Consider the following 23024-nt stretch of genomic DNA (forward strand, 5'->3'; position numbering starts at 1 on the left):
AATAAATCTTTTCGAAACTGGCCAGTGATTGAATAAATCTAAAAAAATATCCATAAAAAATAATTTTCATTATTATCTTTCTACATTTTTATTTGTCCTTGTTGGATTCAATAATAAATTTATTTATTTTATATTTACATATTTGATTCTTAAGATCTATTCTTGTCATGAATATGGAACAATTCTTTATTTAATAATAATTTGTTTTTTATTTATAAAATTAAGATGTGGTTGAATATTTAATATTATTCAATAATAATTTGTTTTTTATTTATAAAATTAAGATGTGGTTGAATATTTAATATTGAATAATTTTTTATTCAATAATAATTTTTTTTATTTATAAAATTAGAATGTGGTTGAATATTTGAAACAATTTATTTAGAATTTAAATTTGAATATTTAGATGTTATGTTTGATTATTTATTTTAATATTTTATTTTGTGTTCACTAACAGTAGTTATTTAATTATATAGGAGTTTATGTAGTTTGTATAATACAAATATATAGTTGAAATTATTTAGGGAAATATAAGATAAGCTTAATTTTAATTTTTGATTTTTTAATAATGCGAATAATATGTTTTAGAAAATAATTAATGTAAAAGATTATTAAGGTTATTTTAATAAAATTTTAAACTTCCAAATTCAAATCTCTTTTTTTTTTTCAAATAAAAAATAAATTTCTAAATACTATTTTTAAATTTTAAACAAATACAAAATGAAATTCTAAATCCATAGATTTTCAAATTCAATTCCAAACTCAATTCTACGTCTCTAAATACATTGTAAATTTATAAATATATTATGAAAATAATGTACGTAAAATAAATAAAAAAAACATTTCGTGAATATTCGTTTTTTTAAGATTTGAAGTGAGTTGAAGATAGAAGTTGTGTTTGATGCAAAACTTATACTATTTTAATATTAAACTTGTAGATTTTTAGGTGGGAGAGCACTTAATTTTACTATCATATATATAATTACATTTAAATGGGGATTAAGATGTTTAATTTATTAAGCAATGACAAATTATGGTTTGAATTTTCAACTATCAAATCTTGCATGATATATTAGACATTTTTTCAAATATCATCTAAAGTAAAAATGAAAGCAAACCAAAGAAGGTTGAATTGTTCAAACTCATTCATTCCATCTACCAAAAAAATAATTTCAAAAAGACAATAAATCGTTGCGATATATATAGGATTCGAAAATCGTTACAGCTTGATTGAAATGAATTATAATTGAATAATATCTATCATCTATGTACTCGATACTGCAATATTTCAGAAACTAACATAACTCGATAGAAAGAGAGAGATTCACAGCAAGTGAAAATATCGAGGTTACTCCCGCCGGCATGCAACAACTTGTGCCAACGCTTGAGCAGAGATTAAGACTATCAACATCTACGTACCAATCTATTAACAAAGGCTCCTATAGTAAAGAGTAAAGATATGTTGTCTAATATTTGGAAGATTTGAAAACATCTTCGCGGGCTAGATAGCAGCTCTCTGTTCTGGAGACTTTACCTCTTATTATCCATGGATGTGCTGCAAAAGATTTGTCGATTTAATTATAGTTTCGAAGCTAAAGAATATGAAAACAAGATTTTGACAGACTGCAAAACACTCAAATGCTTGGGATATTCAATCTTCAGCAGTGGATAGAAGACGAACAATCACGTTTAACAAGCTCTTGAAATGATTAGAGACGGGGTATAGTGGATCAAGTGGGCTAAAAAATAAATGCTCGCCACAAATCACCAATGGCTCTCAGTATTAAAGGATTTTATGAAGTATAAAAGAACACAAGCCAAGGGACGTCCCAACTCGTTGGAAGCAATGCGTTCCTAGAAGCCTAAATGGTGAAGACTAAACTTATGTTATTTTAAATGCTGTTGAAGCTGATTATACCCGTTGATGCATAAGAATTTATATTTAATTTCATTACTTGCTCAAATTTTGCAAACATGCCGCTTGCAATGAGAAATAACATTCTTTTATGAAATCCTACAAGCTAAGAGGCAACATTGCAACAACAATTCAAGAACATACAAGAAAACATCAATCACATACCTAGCACTTGTTCAGCCGAAAACCTTCGAAACACGTCCTTGCAGAGCATCTGTCTCAACAAATCTTTCACTTCACAAGAAGGTGAGCTCAAAATAGTCTTAGGAAATCTCAAATTCGCCCTCAACACAGACTCAAATATCTCTGTCACAGAATCCCCGTAAAAGGGAGGGATCCCGGTTATCAGTATGTACAATATGATACCTGCACTCCATATATCGACCTTTTCATTGTACTCACGTGCAGCCACCACCTCAGGGGCGACATAGTATGGTGTCCCGACAATGCCAGACATTAGTTCCCCGCTATGGAAGCATTCAGCCGAGCCAAAGTCCGCCAGCTTGAGCACGTTATCGCTGTTGAAGAGGATGTTATCTGGCTTGATATCTCGGTGGGCTACACCGCGGCTGTGGCAGTGAGATATGGCTTCCATTAGTGGTACCTGAAAATACCAAATTGTGACGAGTTATAGCCATCATAATACATTTTTCGCTCCTCATCTACAATGCCCATCCTCCTAAAAACGAGAGAATTTGAACGAGTTATGTTTACTTTTCATTTGCCCCTAAAAGTACATAAGAAACACGAATCGTTAAAATTTTTTATCAGCCCGGTGCCAACTTGGTAAACAACAATATATATCAAAAGATCGTCAATAAGAAAAACTGCATCATTTTAGCCCTCTAAAGAAAACAATCAACCATTCAAGAAGTAAATTGACTGAATAAGTAGGAAAAATAAAAAGAAAAAACCACCTCAGATTTTTAGGTATATCATTCCTAGCCAAATCGAGCGATGAAATATCTAAATGTTTCGGTTTAATCAATATTCTTGCACACTTTTTTCACTCGGGAAACAGATATTAATTACAAAATTTAACAAAAAACTGAAAACAAAAGGAAGCAAAACAAACAGCACGAGAACTTCTGACACGAGACCAAACATACATACAAGAAATAAATAAAATCAAAGGACAAAAGCATAATCATCAATTGTTATTTTCATCGAATAGTCAACCTGGATAATTTATAAATTGTTATTTTCAGTCCAGCACCTCAAACAAAACGCAAAGATCCAACTCGAAATTCACAGAAAAACTGCGAATTCCAACCCATTCTTGACTAAATTATTAAATTTATGTCCACAAACACTCTTTTTGCGTTCTTTAAGAATGTATCCCAGAACAGTTATTGTCCCTGAACTACCCGTCATAAACGAGAAACGAAACTCACCATGACTCGGTGGGCTTCCAGTTCAGTGAAATGGGGCCGGGCCGTGATCCTTTGGTACAGATCCGTAGACCCGCAGTACTCCACAACCAAATGAAGAAACTCATCATCTTCGTAAACATCAAAAATCCCCAACACATTTTGATGATCGGAGACGAGGCTCGTAAACTTGGCCTCATTGGGTATGCACCGGCTATCGACGGCGTCGTTTTGGATGATCCGCTTCTCTATGGACTTCACGGCGACGCAGTCTCCCGTATCGACGGATTGGCACCTGAATACGACACCGAATCTTCCCCTCCCTATTTCCTCCCCTACTCTGTAGTTCCTTTTTAGCGCTTCACTCATTGCTCTCTCTCTCTCTCTCTCTCTCTCTCACTCTTTATACGGAAGATTACGGTTCGTACAAATGGCATTGTGGGGGTATATTTATAGAGTCGTAGCTGGAATTCTTGAGGTGGAATATTTTCGAGCCAATGAATGATTGACACGTGTGGAATAAGTTGACGGCAAGGAGACGGATTACTGCTTCAGGAGTTTTTTTTTTTATTAAAAAAATATATTATAATCTTTAAACGGATCTCAACTTCAAATTTTTAAAGATTAGGCTCCCTATTACGATGTTTCCTCCTTAATCGATTATTTTTTGATGATTTTATTTATTAATAATTTATTTTTATAAAATATTAAAAACCAAATTAGTATTATCTAATTTTAAATATTTTTCGAATAAATAAACTCAAATATTTTCTTATTGTATTTCAGACAATAATTGTATAATATATCCGATAGTAACATGATGACACGTAAAGAAGGTATAGAATGTTGATGGTATGTATAAATCAGTAATATTGGATCCTCGTGATTAATATATTTGTAACGCTATATCGCATTTAAAAAGAAAACAAAAATTCACTAAATAATATATTTATAAGCATATCATCACCCATCTATTCCACGAACTCACTCGTAACATTTACAAAAACTTTTTGGTTCGCAAATTCATAGACTAATTACTCTCTCAATCATTTATTCAAAAATCACGACACATTAATGAAATTTCACGTCATCATAATATCTCTGATGCTTCAACAATATAAATATATCGGACTTTCTCTTAAAAACTTCAGATCATCTTTCCCATCTTCTCAGTTTTGTTTCCCTTGGATGTTCACAAGAGGGAATGGGCATCAAGATGCCAAATTATCATACTAAATAGTTTAATTACTACTCTTAGTCTTGATTATAGTTGTTGTGTGCTGTTATTATTTAATTTAATATAAAAACTGCCTAATTAGTGTGTATTTCATGAAGTGTTTAACGGCGTTAGTTGACGAACAATTGTACAACCAACCTACATAATCCGTACAGTTACAAGTGGATTCTAATATCAGATACGCCACCGTCATTATTATCCAATTCAGTATTCAACTACCGTATATACCCTTAGCTTTTTAAACGGGTCTGACGCATCTCGATGTTTACGTTGTTAGCTAGGTATTTTAACCACGACAGGGACTTTATCGATTGGATGTGGATGCGAGCTTTGATGCTGTAAAAGGGATATATTCGATAGGTGCCATCGTCAGAAACGATGCTGGGAGTATTGTTGGAGCCACGGCCTTTAAAATCCGGCGCCCAGGTTGTGTTCTCAGGGGTGAGCTTATGGCGAATTTGCAAGGCTTATTATTCTGCAAGCGTCTGCGTTGGGGTGTTTTCCGATTCTATGGGTGCTGTCCGTTCAGTGACAGAACCATCAGATTTCAATGGGCCAGAAGGGGTTCTATTTGATCAGGTTAAAGAGCTATTACTGGACAATGCTTTTGAAGGGCTTTTTCGTATTCGAAGACAAGCAAATTCGGCAGCTCATTCATTAGCCAAGTTGGTATGCTCCAGCATTAATTTTGTGTTGTGGAGTGATGCACATTATGTGCCTTAGTGGTTTCAAAAAATTGTATCCGAGGACATTGGAGAGTAATGTTAAAAGGGTTTTTTACTCAAAAAAAAAAAAAGAAGAAGAAGATAATTTAGAAATATATCATATGAAATTTGTTAAATAAATGCATTGGTATTATTTAAATGCTATTATCAGGTTAAAATTAGAAAAAGTATAAAAAAAATCATTAATTTGAAATAACAAAAAGTATCATGTTTAAATAACATATACACATGTTGCAAAATCAACTCGCACGTCCTCTAACCCACTTTCTTCCATTGAATAATGACATACTTTTATCGGTTGATGTATTTAATTAGGCAACGGTCGGAAACTTTCTTGTCAATTCTTACTTTCTTAATCACTATGTAAAAGCTTTCCCACTTACCCATTACCTAACACTAACGAATTAAATTGCCACAAACATTCAATGCTAAAATAAACCGAAATGAAGTAGAGTTTGATGCAACTAAAGTAGTCGATCCAACTATAGCATATTTAAATGATAAAAATATAGAATACTTGGTGATAAAAATGACTACATATCTCAATTATATGGCATATGGTATCCAAACTTTATTTGATAACTTGTAAAGTTTGGGGTGTTCCCTAACCCACCACACATTAGAGCATTTTATGAGGTCCCCCCTAAGTTGGATCTTTGTTGGTAATATATTATCCATTGATTTGAGGTCCCAATTTGAACGTCTTTTGGAGAAATCCAAAGGGTACAACATCAGTACGATATAGGTACGAATCAAACGACAATCACAAAATATTAAAGGTGAATGCGACAACATTGGATTGTGTTTGATGTTTCTTGGCCATTTGTGGAGCCTTCTTGTTCTCGATATTTTGTAACCGAACATTCGAATCTAACACAAGGTTAATGCCTTGTGCAAGATCCAACTGGCCAAGCATGTGCAATACGCATTAAACCCTTTATGAAAAAGAAATTTTACCAAACATGGCACATCAAACGTTTGAATTAGGTCAATGTTTCCATCGATGTTTGGCATAAGGTATCCATTTTTGCTGACCACGGAAAATGCATGGACCAAACTTCCACATTCAGAAATGAAAGTAAAACTAATAAAATATAAGAGAGAGGTTTAGATGCTAAATCAAAAAAAGAATTATTTATGTTGATATGTTTGAAGACGTACAATAATAAACTTGTTCCATTAATTTTTCAAATTAAACCATTTTCTTTCTTATATAGCTTATTAATGGTGAAATGTTTGGTTATATTACATTGGAGTGTTATTCCCTCAGTATTTATATTATCATCTGAATTCAAAATCACATGAACTCAAAATAAAAATATAAAAGACTCAAATGATGATCATATGAACATCTTATATTAAATCATATATCGTGTAACACACCATATACTAACATCTTATATTAAATCATATATCGTGTAACACACCAGATGTAGCAAAGATCAAATCCTAACAAAAACAACCGACATTAGTTTTTCCATCCTTGATAAAATATTTTTCACATTAAAAACTGATTTTGCCCTGGAACTTCCAAGTCTGTTTTATCACCATAACTGAAATGCTGAAACATAAATCTAAGTAAGCATACAAAACGGGTACACAAAATGTACTTACTGTGAAAACGCATTATTATCTATAACTAAAAAGCACATATTTACAAGAGAACCAACAAGGAGAACTCTGATCCAGCAGCTTTCACACATCGAAGCTTTCTCCACCGTCAATTGTATGATTTCTTGAATTGTGCGGATGAGTAGCTCCTGTATTAGCAGACCAGAAATAAGACAGATTCAAACACAGTCAGAGATAAAGATTACCGATGATGAATCTTGTGAAATGATCAATAGATTTTTTAATACCAATTTTACTTGGCATGTTTTCCATGTGCTGTGACATGGTAGAACCGTTTTGGGGAAAGGAAAATGGATCTCTATCGCTGCAGGTTGCCTGTCTTTTACCCAAACGAGACTCGGCCGTCGAACGCAAGTCATCTTCCGTTTTCGACCTCTCCCCTCCGCTACTGCAACCACGCGACTCGTCTTCTAAAACTCTTTCGCCTTTGGAAGACTTCAACCTCTTCTTGTTAATAAACACGTTTTTCCAGTTTTGCATTGAGGTCACCCTTCGATGGTGAGACGAGGCATCAGGAAAAAGACATTTGCCCTTGACAACTACATTGGGAATAGCCAAACTGATGTTTGTATCATAGTTATCAAAGACTTCTTCGTCTGTTCCATCAACTTTGGCTGATAAGTCTTTTCCTCGCATGATTGATATGGCTTCAATCAGCCGAGCTCTTGCTAAATCTATGTCGATTATAGGCTTTGGGTAGTTTGATCCCAAGTCGACGCCTGCAGACTCAAGCACATATTCAGGTGCATCATATGGATGATGGATCCACTCACATGGTATTTGAGCCAACTCGGGTAACCACTGCCTTATATAATCTCCGTCTGGATCATACTTGAATCCCTGAACCTGGATCACAAATCGAGAAAGGACCGAACGAAATAGAAATGATACGTCTCTAGCAGCCGTACAGAAAATTGATGGGCCTCAAAAGAATCCGTTAATGTAGGTAAGTACACAAACAAGAAATTTGATTCGCAAAATTCCATAACCAAAACTTAACTTGCTGAAAAGTTAACTCGGTCTCACCTGAGGGAAGTCCATTCGCTCGAGTGCATGCCCATCAGGCAAACATCCGGAGATGTACTGCCATCCAAGGATATCGTTTTCCAAGTCAGCGTCCAAAAGGGTATCCCAGAAATACCTCATCCCCCATTGCCACGGTAGAACAAGAAATTTCACAAAAAAACTCGAAACAATAACTCGAATCCTGTTGTGAATCCATCCAGTTGCCCAGAGTTCTCTCATTCCAGCATCAACAAGCGGATAACCGGTTCGTCCTTGTCTCCAAGCCTTGAAATGTTCTTGATCGGCGTTCCAAGGGAAAAATTTCAGGTTACTCAGCAACGGTCTTTCGTGAGTAAACGGGAAATTGAAACATATGTACCGGGAATACTCCCTTAATCTAATAGCCTTGAGGAAAAGGTTTGCACTGCTTTCACCGACCAAATTTTGCTCGTTTTTCCAAACCTTTTGTTTCATTAGCACACTGCTGAAAACTTTTCTCACGCTTAGCTCCCCAAAATGAAGGTGTGGCGACAAAAGGGATGTGCAGTTCCCATGGACCCTGAGCCTATCTTTTGAGTAGTTGAGTAGATGATTTTCGATGAATCGAGTAAAAGCCTTGTTAGCATTGGCCCAGCCTGGTGACCATCCTCTTCCCAGCAACACGTTACTCGACTTCTCGGATTCATCTTCAAGACCCAATTCATCAATCAAACATTTTTCGACCTTCCCTGTCAAAAGCACCAGGACAGCTCATTACACTCGTGCTTGATTACAGTATGGTAGGTACCTTAAGCCTACTAAAATTGGTAGAAAAACTAGCCCGAAAACAAGAACTCGATGAGATGTCATACTAGAAAAAAAATTAAATTTGAAACGTCAAACCTGTTGCTGGAACCAAACAGCATGGGGGAAGTTGTGTCACTGATCCCGTTTGCAGTTTCAAGCATTCATCAAAATAAGCATCAAACGTAGTAAAAGCATTTCCATTATCGCCATATACTTCCCAAGGCTCATGCAATAGCTCACCGTTATAACTTTGAACACTAACTCCCGTTTCCCCCAACTTTTGCGTAATATTGTGGTCACGAACAAGCGAAACAGGATCTGAAACGACAGATAATAGATCTAAAGTCGAGCAATAAAGAGCAAAGTAGGAGTACAAGAAAAGAATCAATGCTCCTAGGAGGATTTCAGATAAACTTGAATCACCTTTACTGTTCTCTAAATCTTTTCAAGTTATTATGAAAATTATTCATCAAGTCTTGTATGATATTCTTTTAAACGTTCGACGGGAACCTTAACAAGGGAAACTTCGCGACCATAGTTATATAATATGCTAAAACACATAAAGAAGCATACTATTTCTGTAACCCATCCCACGGATTGTCAAAAGAACTCACCATAAAGGTGGTTGTAGACGACTTTCGTCGCTCCAATGGCACCGATACAATCCAATAAAGCAGATAGAGTACTCTCTGCTTTGATTAGTACTAATTCTGCCCCGAGAGATTTCAAAGACTGCTCCAACTGTATAAGAGATTGCTTAAGCCACCATCGCGAAACCCTTCCCGGTATATATGGGCCTTCTTCTTTAGGACACCATATAAAAACAGGTAATACACTGCCATCCCTCGCAGCAGCAGCTAAAGCAGGATTATCTTCGATCCTTAAATCCCTCCTAAACCACACTATACTCTTGCAATTACTTTCCATTTCCAAGAAAATTCTAGAACTTCAATCCCATGTGATCAACCAATTTTAGTATGCCGCCACGGCCCAGCCAAGTATGGTATCAACATTAGAATGATTTTATATTCACCTGAACAAAATATTATCAACACAGGCCAAGCCAATCTGCTGCAACAAGTCCGACAGAAAAATTGGAACTTGTGCACATACATACCGTATGGATCTTCCAGGGAAGTTCTTTTCCAGAAACCAGAATGTAACATGAAGAAAAGGTACAAAAATTTTAGGGTGGAGCCAAAGAAAATACATCTATGCAGCAACTCTGAGAGAGATTGAGAAAAACTTGCATGCATATAGAGACCAGATTTCATATGACTAAGTTAAATGTTTCCCAGACAAACTTAGCAGTGTGCAATGGCCCAGTACGACAAAAATAAGTATGGACCTGATCATCACGCACGTTTGTATCCTGGATGGAGCCAAAAAATAGATGTCGAGCTTAAAAAAAATTAGGAAAGACAAAAGCAAATATCGAGAGGAAACCAAAAAATATATAATTTTTTGAATTCTCTGATCAATAAAATTAAAAAATCGTAAAAATTATAATTAATGTATCCAAACACAATTAAGCTAAATCACCTTATTGTGATAAGCCTTAAGTTGACTGCTTTTTTCATGCTTTTACCCAAATCGAAGTTTTTTGCATTGCTCTTAAAACGCACGAATTAAGCACAAAGCTTGAAAAAAAAAGGGTTCAATTTGGACAAAATCGTGAAAAAAGCGGTCAACATAAGGTTGACTACAATGAGCGTGCATGATTTTGAGCGATTAAACAAGAGTTTTTAGATCAACTTTTAAATTTGTAGCCACCAAAGTCAGTCTTCGGAAGGTAAGGGGACATTTTGACTTTCGAAAACTGAGTTTTGGAAGTCGAGAAGGTTATGTGGATCACACACACTTCAACAAAATTTCATAAATCGTTAGTTGTCACACGTCGGTTAGATAAATAAATTGGGACATATATGGACTTGGACAATCCTGTCTTCTTGAGCTAGCTTTTAGGTTGAGTTAGGTCCAAGTTTCAATCTTTAACATAAATGTTCACATTTAAATCGAAATGACTTCTAAGAGAGGACGGAAAATCGAAAGGGAAAAAAAATGAAACTGGAAAAAGGATGTGGGTGCATCAATTAAAGGTCGTAAAGTTGGAGGCAAGAATAGATCAAAATACCTGCGGTGATTTTATTATATTTATGGGTCATTTGTCGATTCTCACTATAATCAGTTGAGGAAACACACAAATAAGGAGGGACGAGCAAAACATCGATTTATTCGAAATAATCGACCAAACCGAATATTCAAAAGAATTTAATTGAAAATTTCGTTCGGTTAAATCGGTTTTTAAATTATCGGTTTGGACTTGATTTTCTTTGTGTTTTTTTTGTACTGAGTTTTTTTAATTACAATTTTGATAGTAAACCTAAATATTCACGCAATCCATTTTTCAAGTTTCATTTCAACTTCAACGAAAAATCGTCAGAATTCAATAAAAAAAAAATAGATGAGGAATGACAAAATTTTTTAAAAATCCAATTTTTTATGCTAATTTCGGTTCGGCTATAAACCACTGCGCACCCTTGCAAAATAAGTTTAACAATTTCAGCATTTGGTAAGAAGGATGAGAATCGAGAGCGATGTACTTATTTTTGCCGCATGATATCGATGGATAAACATTTGATAAATTTATTTTTATTTAGTAAATACACGTCCTTTAGAAATTTAGAGCTCTTAAAATTGCATACATTATATAAATTATTATTCATATAGATATTTATTGAAATAAATATTGCGCGACATACGACACGTATGTCAGATACTTGGTTTCTAAAATTAGTAACAGGGATACTTTCAAATTGCTAACGTAAGATGAGACGTGTGCATGCATATAGGAAACAGAACCAAATTTGTGAGTCAAATAATGTACGTAGAGTCGGTCAGGAAACTTAGAATTTGTACGAGAAACTAATATCCCAAGTAAAAAAAATCATTTTTGGAAGCAATTGACTCCATGCTAATTTTGGACATTCCATAGCATCTAACTCCTCCTTTCGAAGCTCCCTTTGATAGAGAATTCATTTCATACATTATTTTTTTGTATGTATTACCTAGTACATGAATAAAAATGTGATATATTCAACACTTTCTAACGAGTATGTTGCACAAGATTTGTCTTATTTATTTTACTCGGTTGACATAGTTTGCATGTTACTGCATTTAATTCGAGGGTTTATCTAATGTTTTAGGTTCCCCAATTACCAAAAAAAAAAAAAACAAAACAGATATAGGTACCTTTCAACATATAAAGATCGGCTGAAATTTTTGAAGGAAGTTTAGGTCGTAGCATTATTACGTATGGGAAACTTCAACTAGTGTAAATTGACCACCATTTAATTACATATCAATATACGCAAAAGTCTTGTAATTAAAGTGCACTGGAATGAAGATGGATGATACAACGTCTCCATCTTTAGTCCAACAATCGCATTTATTTAGAACTGCTGAAAATGGAGTAGCACCAATTACTCAGGCTACCGCAAAAGGAAGGAGATTAAGAGAGGCACGAGTATGCCAAAGCTTTCTCCTCGCTTAGCTCTTGAGCAGTCAAATCCAGTTTCTTTCTTGAAAATTCATCGATGGAAAGTCCTGAAACAGGGTCAACTCATTTAGCAGCCGAAACTAAAATAAGCTGTCTTGAGTACCCCGACTTTAACGTCGTTTCAGAGTCTCACCTTGAACGATACTCCATTCACCATTTTTGCAAGCAACTGGGAATGAATAGATGAGCCCTGCTGGGACGTTATAGGAGCCATCAGAGTATACACCCATAGACACCCAAGTACCCTGGAATCGTGCAATAACAATCAAAAGAAAAAGCTACAGAACCCAATTAAACATTCATCCATTATTATTAGCAACATTAAACTAAGTGGAGACCTCAAAATAAATGGCCAAGACAAAAGTTCACCTCTGGAGTCCCAAGGACCCAATCACGAATGTGGTCACAAGCAGAACTAGCAGCAGAAAGCGCACTAGAAAACTTTCTGGCTTTTATTATTGCAGCGCCACGCTGCTGAACAGTTGTAATGAAACCCGTGTTCAACCTAACAAATAGAAATTTAAGTAAAATCCCAGAGATAAGAACAAAGAAAAATTACAAAGGTTATTGTGGGTAATGGCTTCAAATTTTCAATGTCTAGTCGAACTTATATACCATTCATCATCAGCAACAAGCGTGCGGACGGCTTTCTCTCCAGCCGGTGTCTTGACAGATGCATGGTTGACATCGGGATACTGTGTCGAGGAGTGATTTCCCCAGATAATGACATTTTTAACATCGGATACTTGAACATTCAATCTCTCGGAAACCTGCCCGAGAGCCCGGTTATGGTCTAATCTAGTCAAGCAAGTAATGTTCTTCTCCGGGATGGATGGCGCAAATTCCTTTAGAATCAATGCATTGGTATTGGCAGGATTGGCAACAACCAAAACCTGGAATGATAACCACAAATACTTATAGATCAATTTTTTTCCTTGCAAAATACGAGTCCGACAAAGATATATTTTGAGTTGGCAAATTAAGGTCTCAATATACCAAATCAACTTGAAACAAAAAGGTAATGAAGTTCTAGAAAAATCACCTTGCAGTTAGTGGCAGCATGCTTCTCAAGAGCGGATGCTTGGGCCTTGTAGATGGAAACATTTTTCGACATAACATCTTTCCTTTCCATACCTTCTTTCCTTGGGAATCCGCCGACCATTACTGCAACACTGACACCAGTGCAAGCTTCAACAACATCGGTTGTAGCAACAACACCTGATTCAAAACAAGGATAGGTTTGAATGAAAATCTATTTTTTTTAATCTCATGTGGTATGCTATAAGTCAGGGAAAAAAACAAAAACAAAACCTTGACAAAGGAAGCAAAAGAACCAACCTTTCAAAAGAGGGAATGCAGCATCCACCAATTCCATCTTAACTCCATTAAGTGCCTCAGCGGCAGGTGGAATATCCAGCATGTGAAGAATCACAGGCTGGTCAGGACCTAACATAACACCCCTGGCAATCATAGGAACCAGGGCATATCCAATTTGTCCTGTAAAAACAGGCAAAGAAAAGTACTGAAAGCTACTGTAACTTATGGATCAAGATTACAGTTCTCAAACAAAAAGCAGCAATAACCATCACACAAAAATTACAGCTTGTGCCTGTCAAAATCTGAATCCAGGTTGCCCATGAGGGGTGATCCAGTCCGTGAATTTGAATTTAAAAGAAAAGGACGAAGCATTAGTGATAAAATGAGAAAAACTACATTGGGGCCATAATCTTCATGCACAACACAAACAGCGGACCAAGAAGTGTATTCATCAGATTCAAATAAAATAAAATAAAAAATAAAAACTAAGTAATGGCAAGTCTGGCTATGGATGCTTCCCACCATTGCCACCGAAATGGGGAACTGAAGAAATGAAGTTATAATTTCCCAGATATTTAGATCATAAATTGTGAATTCAAATCAAGAAGGCATTTATTTATTGAAAATTAGATTTGGCTAAAGAGGAGTTCCCAAAGAGGAAATGAATCAGTACATGGCAAAACTTTCATCTCGATAGATTCACGACGTTGATCTCTCTCTCGCACGCACACTCGCCCTCACTCCCCCATGTTTCAACAACATAAACAGAAAGGGAAAAAACTCCCTTCCCCCAACTTCAGAAACTTCGTTTGGCTCACGTATTTAACTTAAAATCAATTTTAAAGCACAGATAACCCATCATTTCACCCAGTCACAACGCAGGCAACACACTCCAAAAAAGATCGAAACAAAAATAACATAGGTCGATTAAAACTCAGTTCATTAGCACCAAATAATAACTCCAATTAAATGTCTGAGCCACTCACAGAAGTAAGAATTAAATGCAGAAAAGATAAATCCTCGATTTTGCTGAATTAGTAGCAGCCTCAAATCAATTAGAACACTAATAATTCTTGTATACGGGTCAAAAAAACAAAAGAGATAAATTTTTCTCTCAAGACCAGCATGATCCTCAACAACTTCAAATCCGTGCGTAGTCTTTCTAATAAATTAATCTGGCCACAAAACACTTTAAACGATCAAGAACAAACTTTTTCATCAGCCACTTTTATAAACAATTGCTAGAAACAAGGAGATAACAATCGATAAAAGAAACATGAATCCGAAAATGATAAACCAGCGATCCAATGAAGAAAAAAAAAGGATCAAAAGACGAGATACGATGCATCGCGTGAAGTTCTACCGTACCCGCGGCGCCTGTGACGAGAACACGAACTGGGTCCTTCGCCATCGTTGATTGCAAGGTCTGCGATCAGAAAGCGATTGAACCAACAGATTGTGAGGGGCAGAAGAAAGACGCACTTCACTAGAGAACAGCTGAATTATATATACAACATTAAAGTTTTTGATATTGTCAAGCCAAATTTAGACATTCCAAGCCACATCTAATTATATATCTTTCACAATTAGAAGAATAAAACCAACACAAAGTCATAATTCTTCAATTAATTTCGACTCATCAATTTTGAACAAAATAATCAAGAATGGAACCATCAAAAAGTCATAATAAAATAAATTATAATATGTTAACATTCAACCCATATAATAAATTGATTTTTACTAACTTGAGACTTGAGTTGAATCTAATATCAGATTTCAAATATCTAAGAATGAAATAAATTATAATATGTGTACATTCAACTCATACAACGAGTTGATTTTAGTTAGTTTGAAACTTGAGCTGAATCTAATAACAAATTTCGAATAGCTGAACTCAAAGCTAAAAACCGTGATTTTCCAGATTAAATAACTCATTTTTCATGATCAAATATTTTATCGAACAAATTTTTATGAACATCAATGTCAATTTATCGATCTTCATTAATTTTTTCTTTTAAATAAAATAATTTTCACCTTTTAAAGTTTATCTTTAATTTAACTAATTTCATTTATAATTTTCTATTAATATTTTTGATTTAATATTTAATTTATGTATATATTTTGACAATTATCTATTACAATTAATGTAAAAAATTTATTTTAAAAAATAATAAGATATAGTATTTTTATATAAAAAATTAACAAAATTAATTTTTCAATGCTAAATTAGTATTTGCACAGCGTTCGGAAAAAATAATTATTATTCATTTAAAATAACCCTGAACAAATGTAAAATTATTTTTAAAAAAATATCAAGCTTTTTATTTAAAAAGAAAAAGAAATGTCCGAACAATAATAATAAATGTGGACATAATATTTAATACTAAAAAAAATCAATTAGATAAATTTACTAAAATACAAAACTGTCTCTATTTTTTTCCAATTTCAACTACAAGATTTATTACAATATTATCTGATTTAAATAATCGTATTACTTTCAAATCATTATACATTTAGGAATTAATAAATTCAATTATATTAATAAAAAAGAGTTTATAAAATCCACGTCAACTCAATCAAAATCAAATTGTTTATAAAATTAAATTCAACTCAGTTAAAATCAAAATTTTATTTATTTTTACCACAGTTATGTGAATTATTTAATGATTTTTATTTACTACGTAATATAATAATTGTTTAATGAATAAATAAAATACAATTGATCAAAGCCTTCCTGATTAAGCAATAATATATCATAATTCCCATTATCTAGAAGACCACACGATTCCATTTTTCAGGTGGAGCGAAGCATTTCACAAAAAATATCTCGTCTCCGCTTCGAAAATCTTGTTGAAATCTGGGAATTTTCATTCTACTTTTCCCCTTTTCAAAAAGTTCGATCTTGAAGAATGGGACAGCAGCAATCGAAGGATCAGTTGTTGTATCAGCAAGTGAATTACGGAAATATAGAAGGCATCAAATCTCTTCGAACCGAAGGCGCTGGCCTTGAGGTATATACCATCTAAATGTTTTTATTCTAAATTCATTTGATTAGCGTTATTGATGCTTCTGTTGTTGAAGTTTCGATTTTCAGTTGCTGCCCATCTCGATTTATGGAAAATATATGGGTTAAAATATGATCTTTGCTTCTTTCATGTACACGTGCTTCCTAGTTTTATGTATAATACTTTTGGAATATACAATTTCATTCATTTTCTAAATTACTCGTCGGTGCCAGATAATCTTTGATGGGAGGACCTGGGAATTATCCTGTGATTTCGGTGTTCATCTCGGTTGGAAAAATATGCTATTGTTTAATTGCGTTTTATTTTTAAGTTTTTGAGTGGCATGGTTGCTCATGTTTGATTATGATTAATCATATTCATGTCTGAATTTTTTTCTTTTGGCGCTAATTAGCAATATGATTGTATTAATGTTTGTGTTAAGTATACAAAAGTTCTTGAACTAATACGTGTCTAATTGTATCGTTCTCGAAGAACACTGAGCTATATCTACTGTGGCTGGTGACTACATAGCACAATCTTTTAGTTGCCTGTGTTAAAATGTTTTTGAAGGTTTGGGTTCTTTTCATATGTGCTGAAATGATGGTTTGGCCTGTGGTACAGTGGATTGATAGTGAAGGGAAGACTCCACTTGTTGTGGCTTGCATGAATCCAGAGCTTTACAATGTAGCAAAAACTTTGATTGAACTGGGCGCAAATGTCAATGCTTATCGCCCAGGTAAAAAAAAATCTTGTTGTTTTTTGTTACTTTAATTTTCCAAATATGTAGTCCATGTGGTATTTTCCTGTTATTAATACGTCACTCCCTTGAGTTTTATTGCCAGAAGGTGTAGTGGTATATAGATAAAGAGAATACCTTTTGTTAGACAGCTGTTCTAATATTGTGACTTTAGTTGCTTTCTTGTTACCAAGAAATGATTGTATTTGTAATTTTATGTAAGTCGGCTATATGTTTACTCATTGGATGTGTTTTTTTTATGGAGTGAAACTGGAAATGGACACTTAAGTTGAAGTGACATATGATCGTGTACCACATAGTATGTTCTCCTTTTTATGTAGGCATTTATTACATATCATTGAGATGGTTGAGTGAATATGTGCTTTCTAGATGCATTCGATACATATGTCAGTTTAAATGAATATTGTTCTGCAGTCTTTCTCATATGATGCGTGTCTCGTGAAATCTTATGGTTTGCAAGCATAAGATGTTGTGTTGTTTTTTATGTTAGAGTTGTTTTCTCTTTGAAGGCCGTCATGCAGGAACTCCATTACATCATGCTGCAAAAAGAGGTCTGGAACACACCGTGAGGTTGCTTCTTTCACACGGAGGTTTGTGTACCCTTTCACCGTGCAGACATCTGTTTAAATTTAATTTTGTTTGTTTGATTAAGTGTTACCTGAAACTTCAGCAAATGCACTTCTAATTAATGACGACTGTCAAACACCACTTGATGTTGCCAGAGCCAAAGGGTATAGCAATGTTGTACGATCAATCGAGGTATATTTACCCCCCTGATCATTGTTTTATTTCCGTTTGTTCTTTTTTTATCTATAGTATGAATACTAGTTCGACTTTTTTCCTGTTGTGCCGTGTAGGAGCATATTTGCTTATTCTCTGGTTGGCTGCGAGAGCTTTATGGACCTGGCATTCTGGAACGTTTTGCGCCTCAATTGCTTTCAAGAAAAGTGTGGGTAGAATGCCCTTGTTATTTTTTGCTGTTTACTTTGAATGTTTCTTGTCTAGCCATAAATTTGTTTCACAATTCCGTTTCTTATTAGCTAAAGGGTTCTCTTTACAGCTAGTTAAACTAGTAAGGAGCAACCATATATTTCTCATCTAGCTTGGTGTTTTGTGGTTTCAAAAACACTTTTTGTGAATGTTCTTTGTTTTTACCTTTCAGGGTCATATCTATATTAGAACTCAGTTCATGTAGTGTAGAGTATACTTGATGTAAGAACCGTGATGCTTTCCTCTCATCTTTTTGCAGGTGGGTGGTTATTTTACCTTGTGGTTCCCGTAATCTTAGAAAGCCTCTCAAGTTGGAGCTTGCCATATATGCTACTAATCAGGTGCCTTTTTGTCTTTTGCTTTTCTGAGCGAACAGAATTTTTGACTACCTTTCTTCTGATTTGGGTCTTTCTGGTCTCTGACTTTACATGTAATTAACTGTGGATAAGGTATAGTTGCTATCAGATTGGTTTTGATGTATTTTTCTGTTTTAGATGTTTTCTGAGAATCAAGATTTCTTTTAGCAGACGTTTGACAGTGTCTGAGTCTGACTCATGTAACTTCTACAATGTTGATCAGGATGCCCAACCCCGGACCATTTGTCCACTCTGGAAAGCTAATCTGGACGAACCAGATTTTAACCAGCAAGATCCAGCGGCAATAATATCTGATATATCACAAAGTCAGTTCTCAAGTTCATTCTTTGAATTATGATATTTTTATGTTAAGTAAACTGAGTAAAATTGATACATTCATGTTCTACAGTTCTGATTTAATTGAAAATCCATTAAATGAATTTGAACCGAGCAACTTTCCACATTCAAGTTGCATTTGGCTGTATATTCACTTTCCGTTGGAATATGCTTCAAACTATATATACTTAATAATTCTTGATAACTTAAGAACGTACATGTAAGAGAAGCAATGATTGTTATTGACTCGTTAATCATGCGTAACATGTAAATAAGAACATTTAAATAAGATGAAATAAAATTAATTTGACAGTGTAAATCATTTGTGTTTTCTTGTTCTGTAGGTACACGAATTAGACTGGCACCTGCTCATGAAAGTGAGAAACAACAATTGCAGCGTTTTTGTAATGCGTGCAAAGGAATTCCACAGGTGGAACACACAATTTTTACTTCATGATTTTTCTGTAACATTTGTGCTCTCGAGTCTCATGCTTTAGAACTAGTGGCTTACTATGTATCAGCACATGACCTTTTATTTATTTATTATTAATATTCAAGATAGCAAATTGATTTTGTCGCCTGCTGGCTTGAAATCAGGTGATGCATCCATCATTTCCTTTCAACAATCCCATCCTTAATGCCCCAGCAACCGCTCCGCTAACTTCAGAAGATGAAGACATTGCTATGGCTATTAATGCCTCCCTTCAGTCTGCGACGATTGAAAGTCAACCACATATGGTACCTTATTCACCATCTCAACCAGATGCTTCAACAAGTTCGATCAATCCCGTGAACACCTCCAAGAATCAAGAAAACCACAATGATGGGGCATCTTCTAGTCAAGATACTACTGGAAGCAAGTGTGAGGTTTCTACGATTGCACCGGTCCTCGAAAATCCTCCTCCAGTCTCTGTCCCATCGGCTCCATTAGCTGATGAATCTACAGATGATGGGCCTATTCACTATCCCTCAATTGATTCAATCGATACAAACCCTGTCGATTTATATGCCCCATCTGTGCATGCCATATCTAGTAGTACAGATGAAATGAATGAAAATGGTGTGGTTTCTTCATCTTGTACAATATGCCTAGATGCTCCACTGGAGGGAGCTTGTGTTCCATGTGGGCACATGGCTGGGTGCATGTCTTGTTTGAATGAAATTAAGGCCAAGAAATGGGGCTGCCCTGTATGTCGTTCCAAGATCGATCGGGTTATTCGTATATATGCTGTTTAGATGGGATATGGAAAAGATTTTACTGGTGAGTTTCATTGCTCTTCTTTTGAAAGAAAATTCTATGGTGATCTCGGATCAACTGGATCACTCCTTTTCCATACTACACCATGGGATCCTCCATACTCCATAAACGAAAAAAATATACAACGGGATGGTCCAACGGTTTCAGGTGGACCATGAAGCTTCATTGTTGCATGATTTGGCTTCTTGCAAAATTTGAAAAACCTTTATTTCCCCTCAGATTTTAGTCACCTAACTTTTAAGAGACTGATGATAAACTGAAACATGCCGTCTCTTTTGCAGCCAAAGATGCACGACAACTCAGCTCTGGCAGCGGAACTTGCAAGTTCGAGTTCATGTTTATATTATCAGTTGTGAATTTATGACGAACAATGTAAGCTTTTTATGAGTGATATATGCATCCGTATTGTGATCATGCCACAAGAATTCGAAATTCATTGTATTTATGGTAACTGTCATGAAATCTTTTTATGGTCGTGTGCTGTATAACTTGTTATTTTGTAAAATTTACTCTCTTTTGCTTCTCATCCAGCACGTACAGGAGAGTACATGTTGACATGAATAGTTATTTGTTATGAAAACGAAGGTAAGCTGCTATTGATCAAGTCGTCTAGGGGTAAAGTGCAATATTTATTACAGAGCAGAAACCATATATAGATTTGGTGATGATGATTCATAATCGTACTACTTTTTTGCATATTTATATTCAAGATTGTCGCATCTTGTTCACCACTTCAAAATCAGCTTTTTTTATTTCAACATTATCGTAACATGTCTGCCAATCATATATATTTTTCTTTTACAGATTCCATGAGTTAAACTTGTTTACGAGAACAAAACACGGCATCTGATTATCAACTGTATTTAATTTTCTTTGGCTAATAAAGTAGACACAAGATATATAGGAGCGATTTGATTCGTCCCTTGCATTATATATAGTTTAATATTATCATTGCCTAATGTCAAATGTGGGAAATCAATATCTACTGGTGTACATTTTTCCTTTGAATAAAAGTTACTAGTCACTCAAATTTTAATTTTCACATGGGACAAGCACATAAAGATTATTATTATGANTTGATCGTTATATCCTTTAGTAACAAGATGATTAGGTCTAATTAAGGAACACAGACGTACTAATAAATATCTTAAAAGGTTACTTATCAATTAGGAAAGAAAATTAACTAAGTGTACCTCTGTTAAGATCAACTTCACCTTCTCCTTCAATTTTTTTTTTATGATATGTTATTTTTAATTATGATACAATTAACTATCTATTTTCATTCAAGATTGTGGGTTTTAACTAAAAGAACTTCTTTTGTAATTTGAGTTAGCAAATAGTTCGATTTTGAATTGGAAATACTTTAATTTTTTTCAATTTTACGTGGTTTATTTGAAGTCCAGATATATTTGAAAAAATGAGTTGTCACCTTCGACCCTTCTTTTTAAATAAAATTTAAATGGCAGATTAATATCCTGGACAAAAACTGAGCATATTAAATTGGTAGGTAAAATTTGAATTTTTACTTGTACATCTTCCTTTCTCATTTATTACACCCCAAATGTCCATGTTTTCTCTCTTAGATCAAACTTTTTCAATCCACAAGTTTAATTATAACCTCAATAATATGAGTTAATATATATATATATATATATATATATATTTGAAACTTTTAATTTATTTCTATAAATCAAATCAAATACTTTATTGTTTATTTCGCTTATAGACAATATAATGTATGACGTAGAGTCAGTCGGTAACGTGGAGGCACAATAGATGGGATCACATAACTAGGCCACAACCTTGCTTTCTTTTCGAGCCAACAATTAATTGTACGTATTATTTTGACTTGTTTTGTGGTCTCAGGGAATAGACCATACTTGATCATTTTAATTTTTCTTTTTTTTTTTACAACAAATTCGTAAAATATGGTCTTTTTAAAAAAAATTATTATTTATGAGATGAGGGGTTTTCGTCGTAAATCATCTAGGTTCGAACCCAAATTATAAGATAAAGTCATGAGTTTTTTAATAACATATACGTACACACATATATATGTATAGTTTTTTTTACCTAAAATTTAATAAAGTCATTCTTATTTACTCGTTAAAATTATCAGCTTTGAGATTATTTGCAGTTGTCATTTGACAAATCGATCAGATTCTTTTTTTAAAAAAAAATTTATTATATCAAGTCATTTTCATATAGGACGACTATCTAGCATTATCCACTTAATTTGTGAAAGCAACGCAAGCACTTATCCATTATTAATTTACTTATACTATTCAAAATCCTATAATTCTCTAGACTCTAGCTCCACACATACCTAGCTCACATACACATTATAAATTAATTACATATCGTTATTTATTAAAAATATAAGATTCGACTTCGGTATAGAAGACATCACAAAAAAAACCATTAGAAAGGGGTCGGGAGAATGTCTTGACATAACTCCTCCGACGTTCGAGTCAAGTACTGAGGATAAATGACTAAAAATTAATATAGTGAATGGCCTGAATGAGGTTCTCAAACCTTGTATTTATTGGAGTGCACATGAGTCTACTATGAGTCATCTACCTTGATTAAAAATAGGTCGAGAGTCCAAAGTCTAGATTTGAGCTTGATCACATATTGTTCTAGCGATGAAGTTATATATAAGTTTTGAAATTTTAAATTTGAACATATCAATTTTAATTATAGAATACTTCCTAATTCCAAATTTTCATCGAATTGATATCATAATCGATATTATATTTCATTATACTAAGTGCAT

The 23024-nt window shown here is 34.2% G+C and overlaps 4 protein-coding genes across 4 annotated transcripts; 1 reads left to right on the plus strand and 3 right to left on the minus strand.

Moving 5' to 3' along the window:
• Positions 1-1209: 1209 nt before the first annotated feature.
• LOC140966217 (phosphoenolpyruvate carboxylase kinase 2-like) lies at positions 1210-3675 on the minus strand. The gene is made up of 3 exons (XM_073426564.1): positions 3310-3675; positions 2081-2519; positions 1210-1555 (listed from the first exon to the last, which is right to left on the minus strand). Exons 1-3 carry the CDS (start codon positions 3652-3654, stop codon positions 1467-1469), a joined length of 873 nt encoding a protein of 290 aa, XP_073282665.1. The 5' UTR covers positions 3655-3675; the 3' UTR covers positions 1210-1466.
• Positions 3676-6757: 3082 nt separating this feature from the next.
• Positions 6758-9630, minus strand: LOC140966204 (cryptochrome-1-like). The gene is made up of 5 exons (XM_073426551.1): positions 9285-9630; positions 8767-8988; positions 7906-8612; positions 7107-7725; positions 6758-7007 (listed from the first exon to the last, which is right to left on the minus strand). Exons 1-5 carry the CDS (start codon positions 9595-9597, stop codon positions 6943-6945), a joined length of 1926 nt encoding a protein of 641 aa, XP_073282652.1. The 5' UTR covers positions 9598-9630; the 3' UTR covers positions 6758-6942.
• Positions 9631-11939: 2309 nt separating this feature from the next.
• Positions 11940-15089, minus strand: LOC140966215 (malate dehydrogenase-like). The gene is made up of 7 exons (XM_073426563.1): positions 14915-15089; positions 13568-13726; positions 13272-13447; positions 12845-13122; positions 12599-12734; positions 12363-12474; positions 11940-12276 (listed from the first exon to the last, which is right to left on the minus strand). The coding sequence occupies exons 1-7, from the start codon at positions 14955-14957 to the stop codon at positions 12182-12184; spliced, it is 999 nt and encodes a 332-aa protein (XP_073282664.1). The 5' UTR covers positions 14958-15089; the 3' UTR covers positions 11940-12181.
• Positions 15090-16300: 1211 nt separating this feature from the next.
• Positions 16301-20722, plus strand: LOC140966214 (putative E3 ubiquitin-protein ligase XBAT35). The gene is made up of 10 exons (XM_073426562.1): positions 16301-16557; positions 17173-17287; positions 17818-17898; positions 17979-18067; positions 18166-18257; positions 18558-18639; positions 18878-18980; positions 19335-19420; positions 19588-20251; positions 20530-20722. The coding sequence occupies exons 1-9, from the start codon at positions 16456-16458 to the stop codon at positions 20224-20226; spliced, it is 1389 nt and encodes a 462-aa protein (XP_073282663.1). The 5' UTR covers positions 16301-16455; the 3' UTR covers positions 20227-20251; positions 20530-20722.
• The last annotated feature ends 2302 nt before the right edge of the window (positions 20723-23024 follow it).

This window comes from Primulina huaijiensis, unplaced genomic scaffold, assembly GCF_012295235.1.
Source record: "Primulina huaijiensis isolate GDHJ02 unplaced genomic scaffold, ASM1229523v2 scaffold20195, whole genome shotgun sequence".
Taxonomy (NCBI): domain Eukaryota; kingdom Viridiplantae; phylum Streptophyta; class Magnoliopsida; order Lamiales; family Gesneriaceae; genus Primulina; species Primulina huaijiensis.

What these genes read in the sequence shown, in the direction of transcription:
- LOC140966217 (XM_073426564.1), bottom strand. Translation starts at nt 3,654, where the DNA reads ATGAGTGAAGCGCTAAAAAGGAACTACAGAGTAGGGGAGGAAATAGGG. An exon ending in TGGAAGCCCACCGAGTCATG is followed by an intron (nt 2,520 to 3,309) that starts GTGAGTTTCGTT and finishes TGGTATTTTCAG; the next exon opens with GTACCACTAATGGAAGCCAT. An exon ending in TTCGGCTGAACAAGTGCTAG is followed by an intron (nt 1,556 to 2,080) that starts GTATGTGATTGA and finishes AATCTTTTGCAG; the next exon opens with CACATCCATGGATAATAAGA.
- LOC140966204 (XM_073426551.1), bottom strand. Translation starts at nt 9,597, where the DNA reads ATGGAAAGTAATTGCAAGAGTATAGTGTGGTTTAGGAGGGATTTAAGG. An exon ending in CGTCTACAACCACCTTTATG is followed by an intron (nt 8,989 to 9,284) that starts GTGAGTTCTTTT and finishes CTGTCGTTTCAG; the next exon opens with ATCCTGTTTCGCTTGTTCGT. An exon ending in AAACATGCCAAGTAAAATTG is followed by an intron (nt 7,008 to 7,106) that starts GTATTAAAAAAT and finishes CTGCTAATACAG; the next exon opens with GAGCTACTCATCCGCACAAT.
- LOC140966215 (XM_073426563.1), bottom strand. Translation starts at nt 14,957, where the DNA reads ATGGCGAAGGACCCAGTTCGTGTTCTCGTCACAGGCGCCGCGG. An exon ending in CTTGTTGCTGATGATGAATG is followed by an intron (nt 12,735 to 12,844) that starts GTATATAAGTTC and finishes TCTATTTGTTAG; the next exon opens with GTTGAACACGGGTTTCATTA. An exon ending in TGAATGGAGTATCGTTCAAG is followed by an intron (nt 12,277 to 12,362) that starts GTGAGACTCTGA and finishes ACCCTGTTTCAG; the next exon opens with GACTTTCCATCGATGAATTT.
- LOC140966214 (XM_073426562.1), top strand. Translation starts at nt 16,456, where the DNA reads ATGGGACAGCAGCAATCGAAGGATCAGTTGTTGTATCAGCAAGTGAAT. An exon ending in GTTGCTTCTTTCACACGGAG is followed by an intron (nt 17,899 to 17,978) that starts GTTTGTGTACCC and finishes CTGAAACTTCAG; the next exon opens with CAAATGCACTTCTAATTAAT. An exon ending in CAATTGCTTTCAAGAAAAGT is followed by an intron (nt 18,258 to 18,557) that starts GTGGGTAGAATG and finishes ATCTTTTTGCAG; the next exon opens with GTGGGTGGTTATTTTACCTT.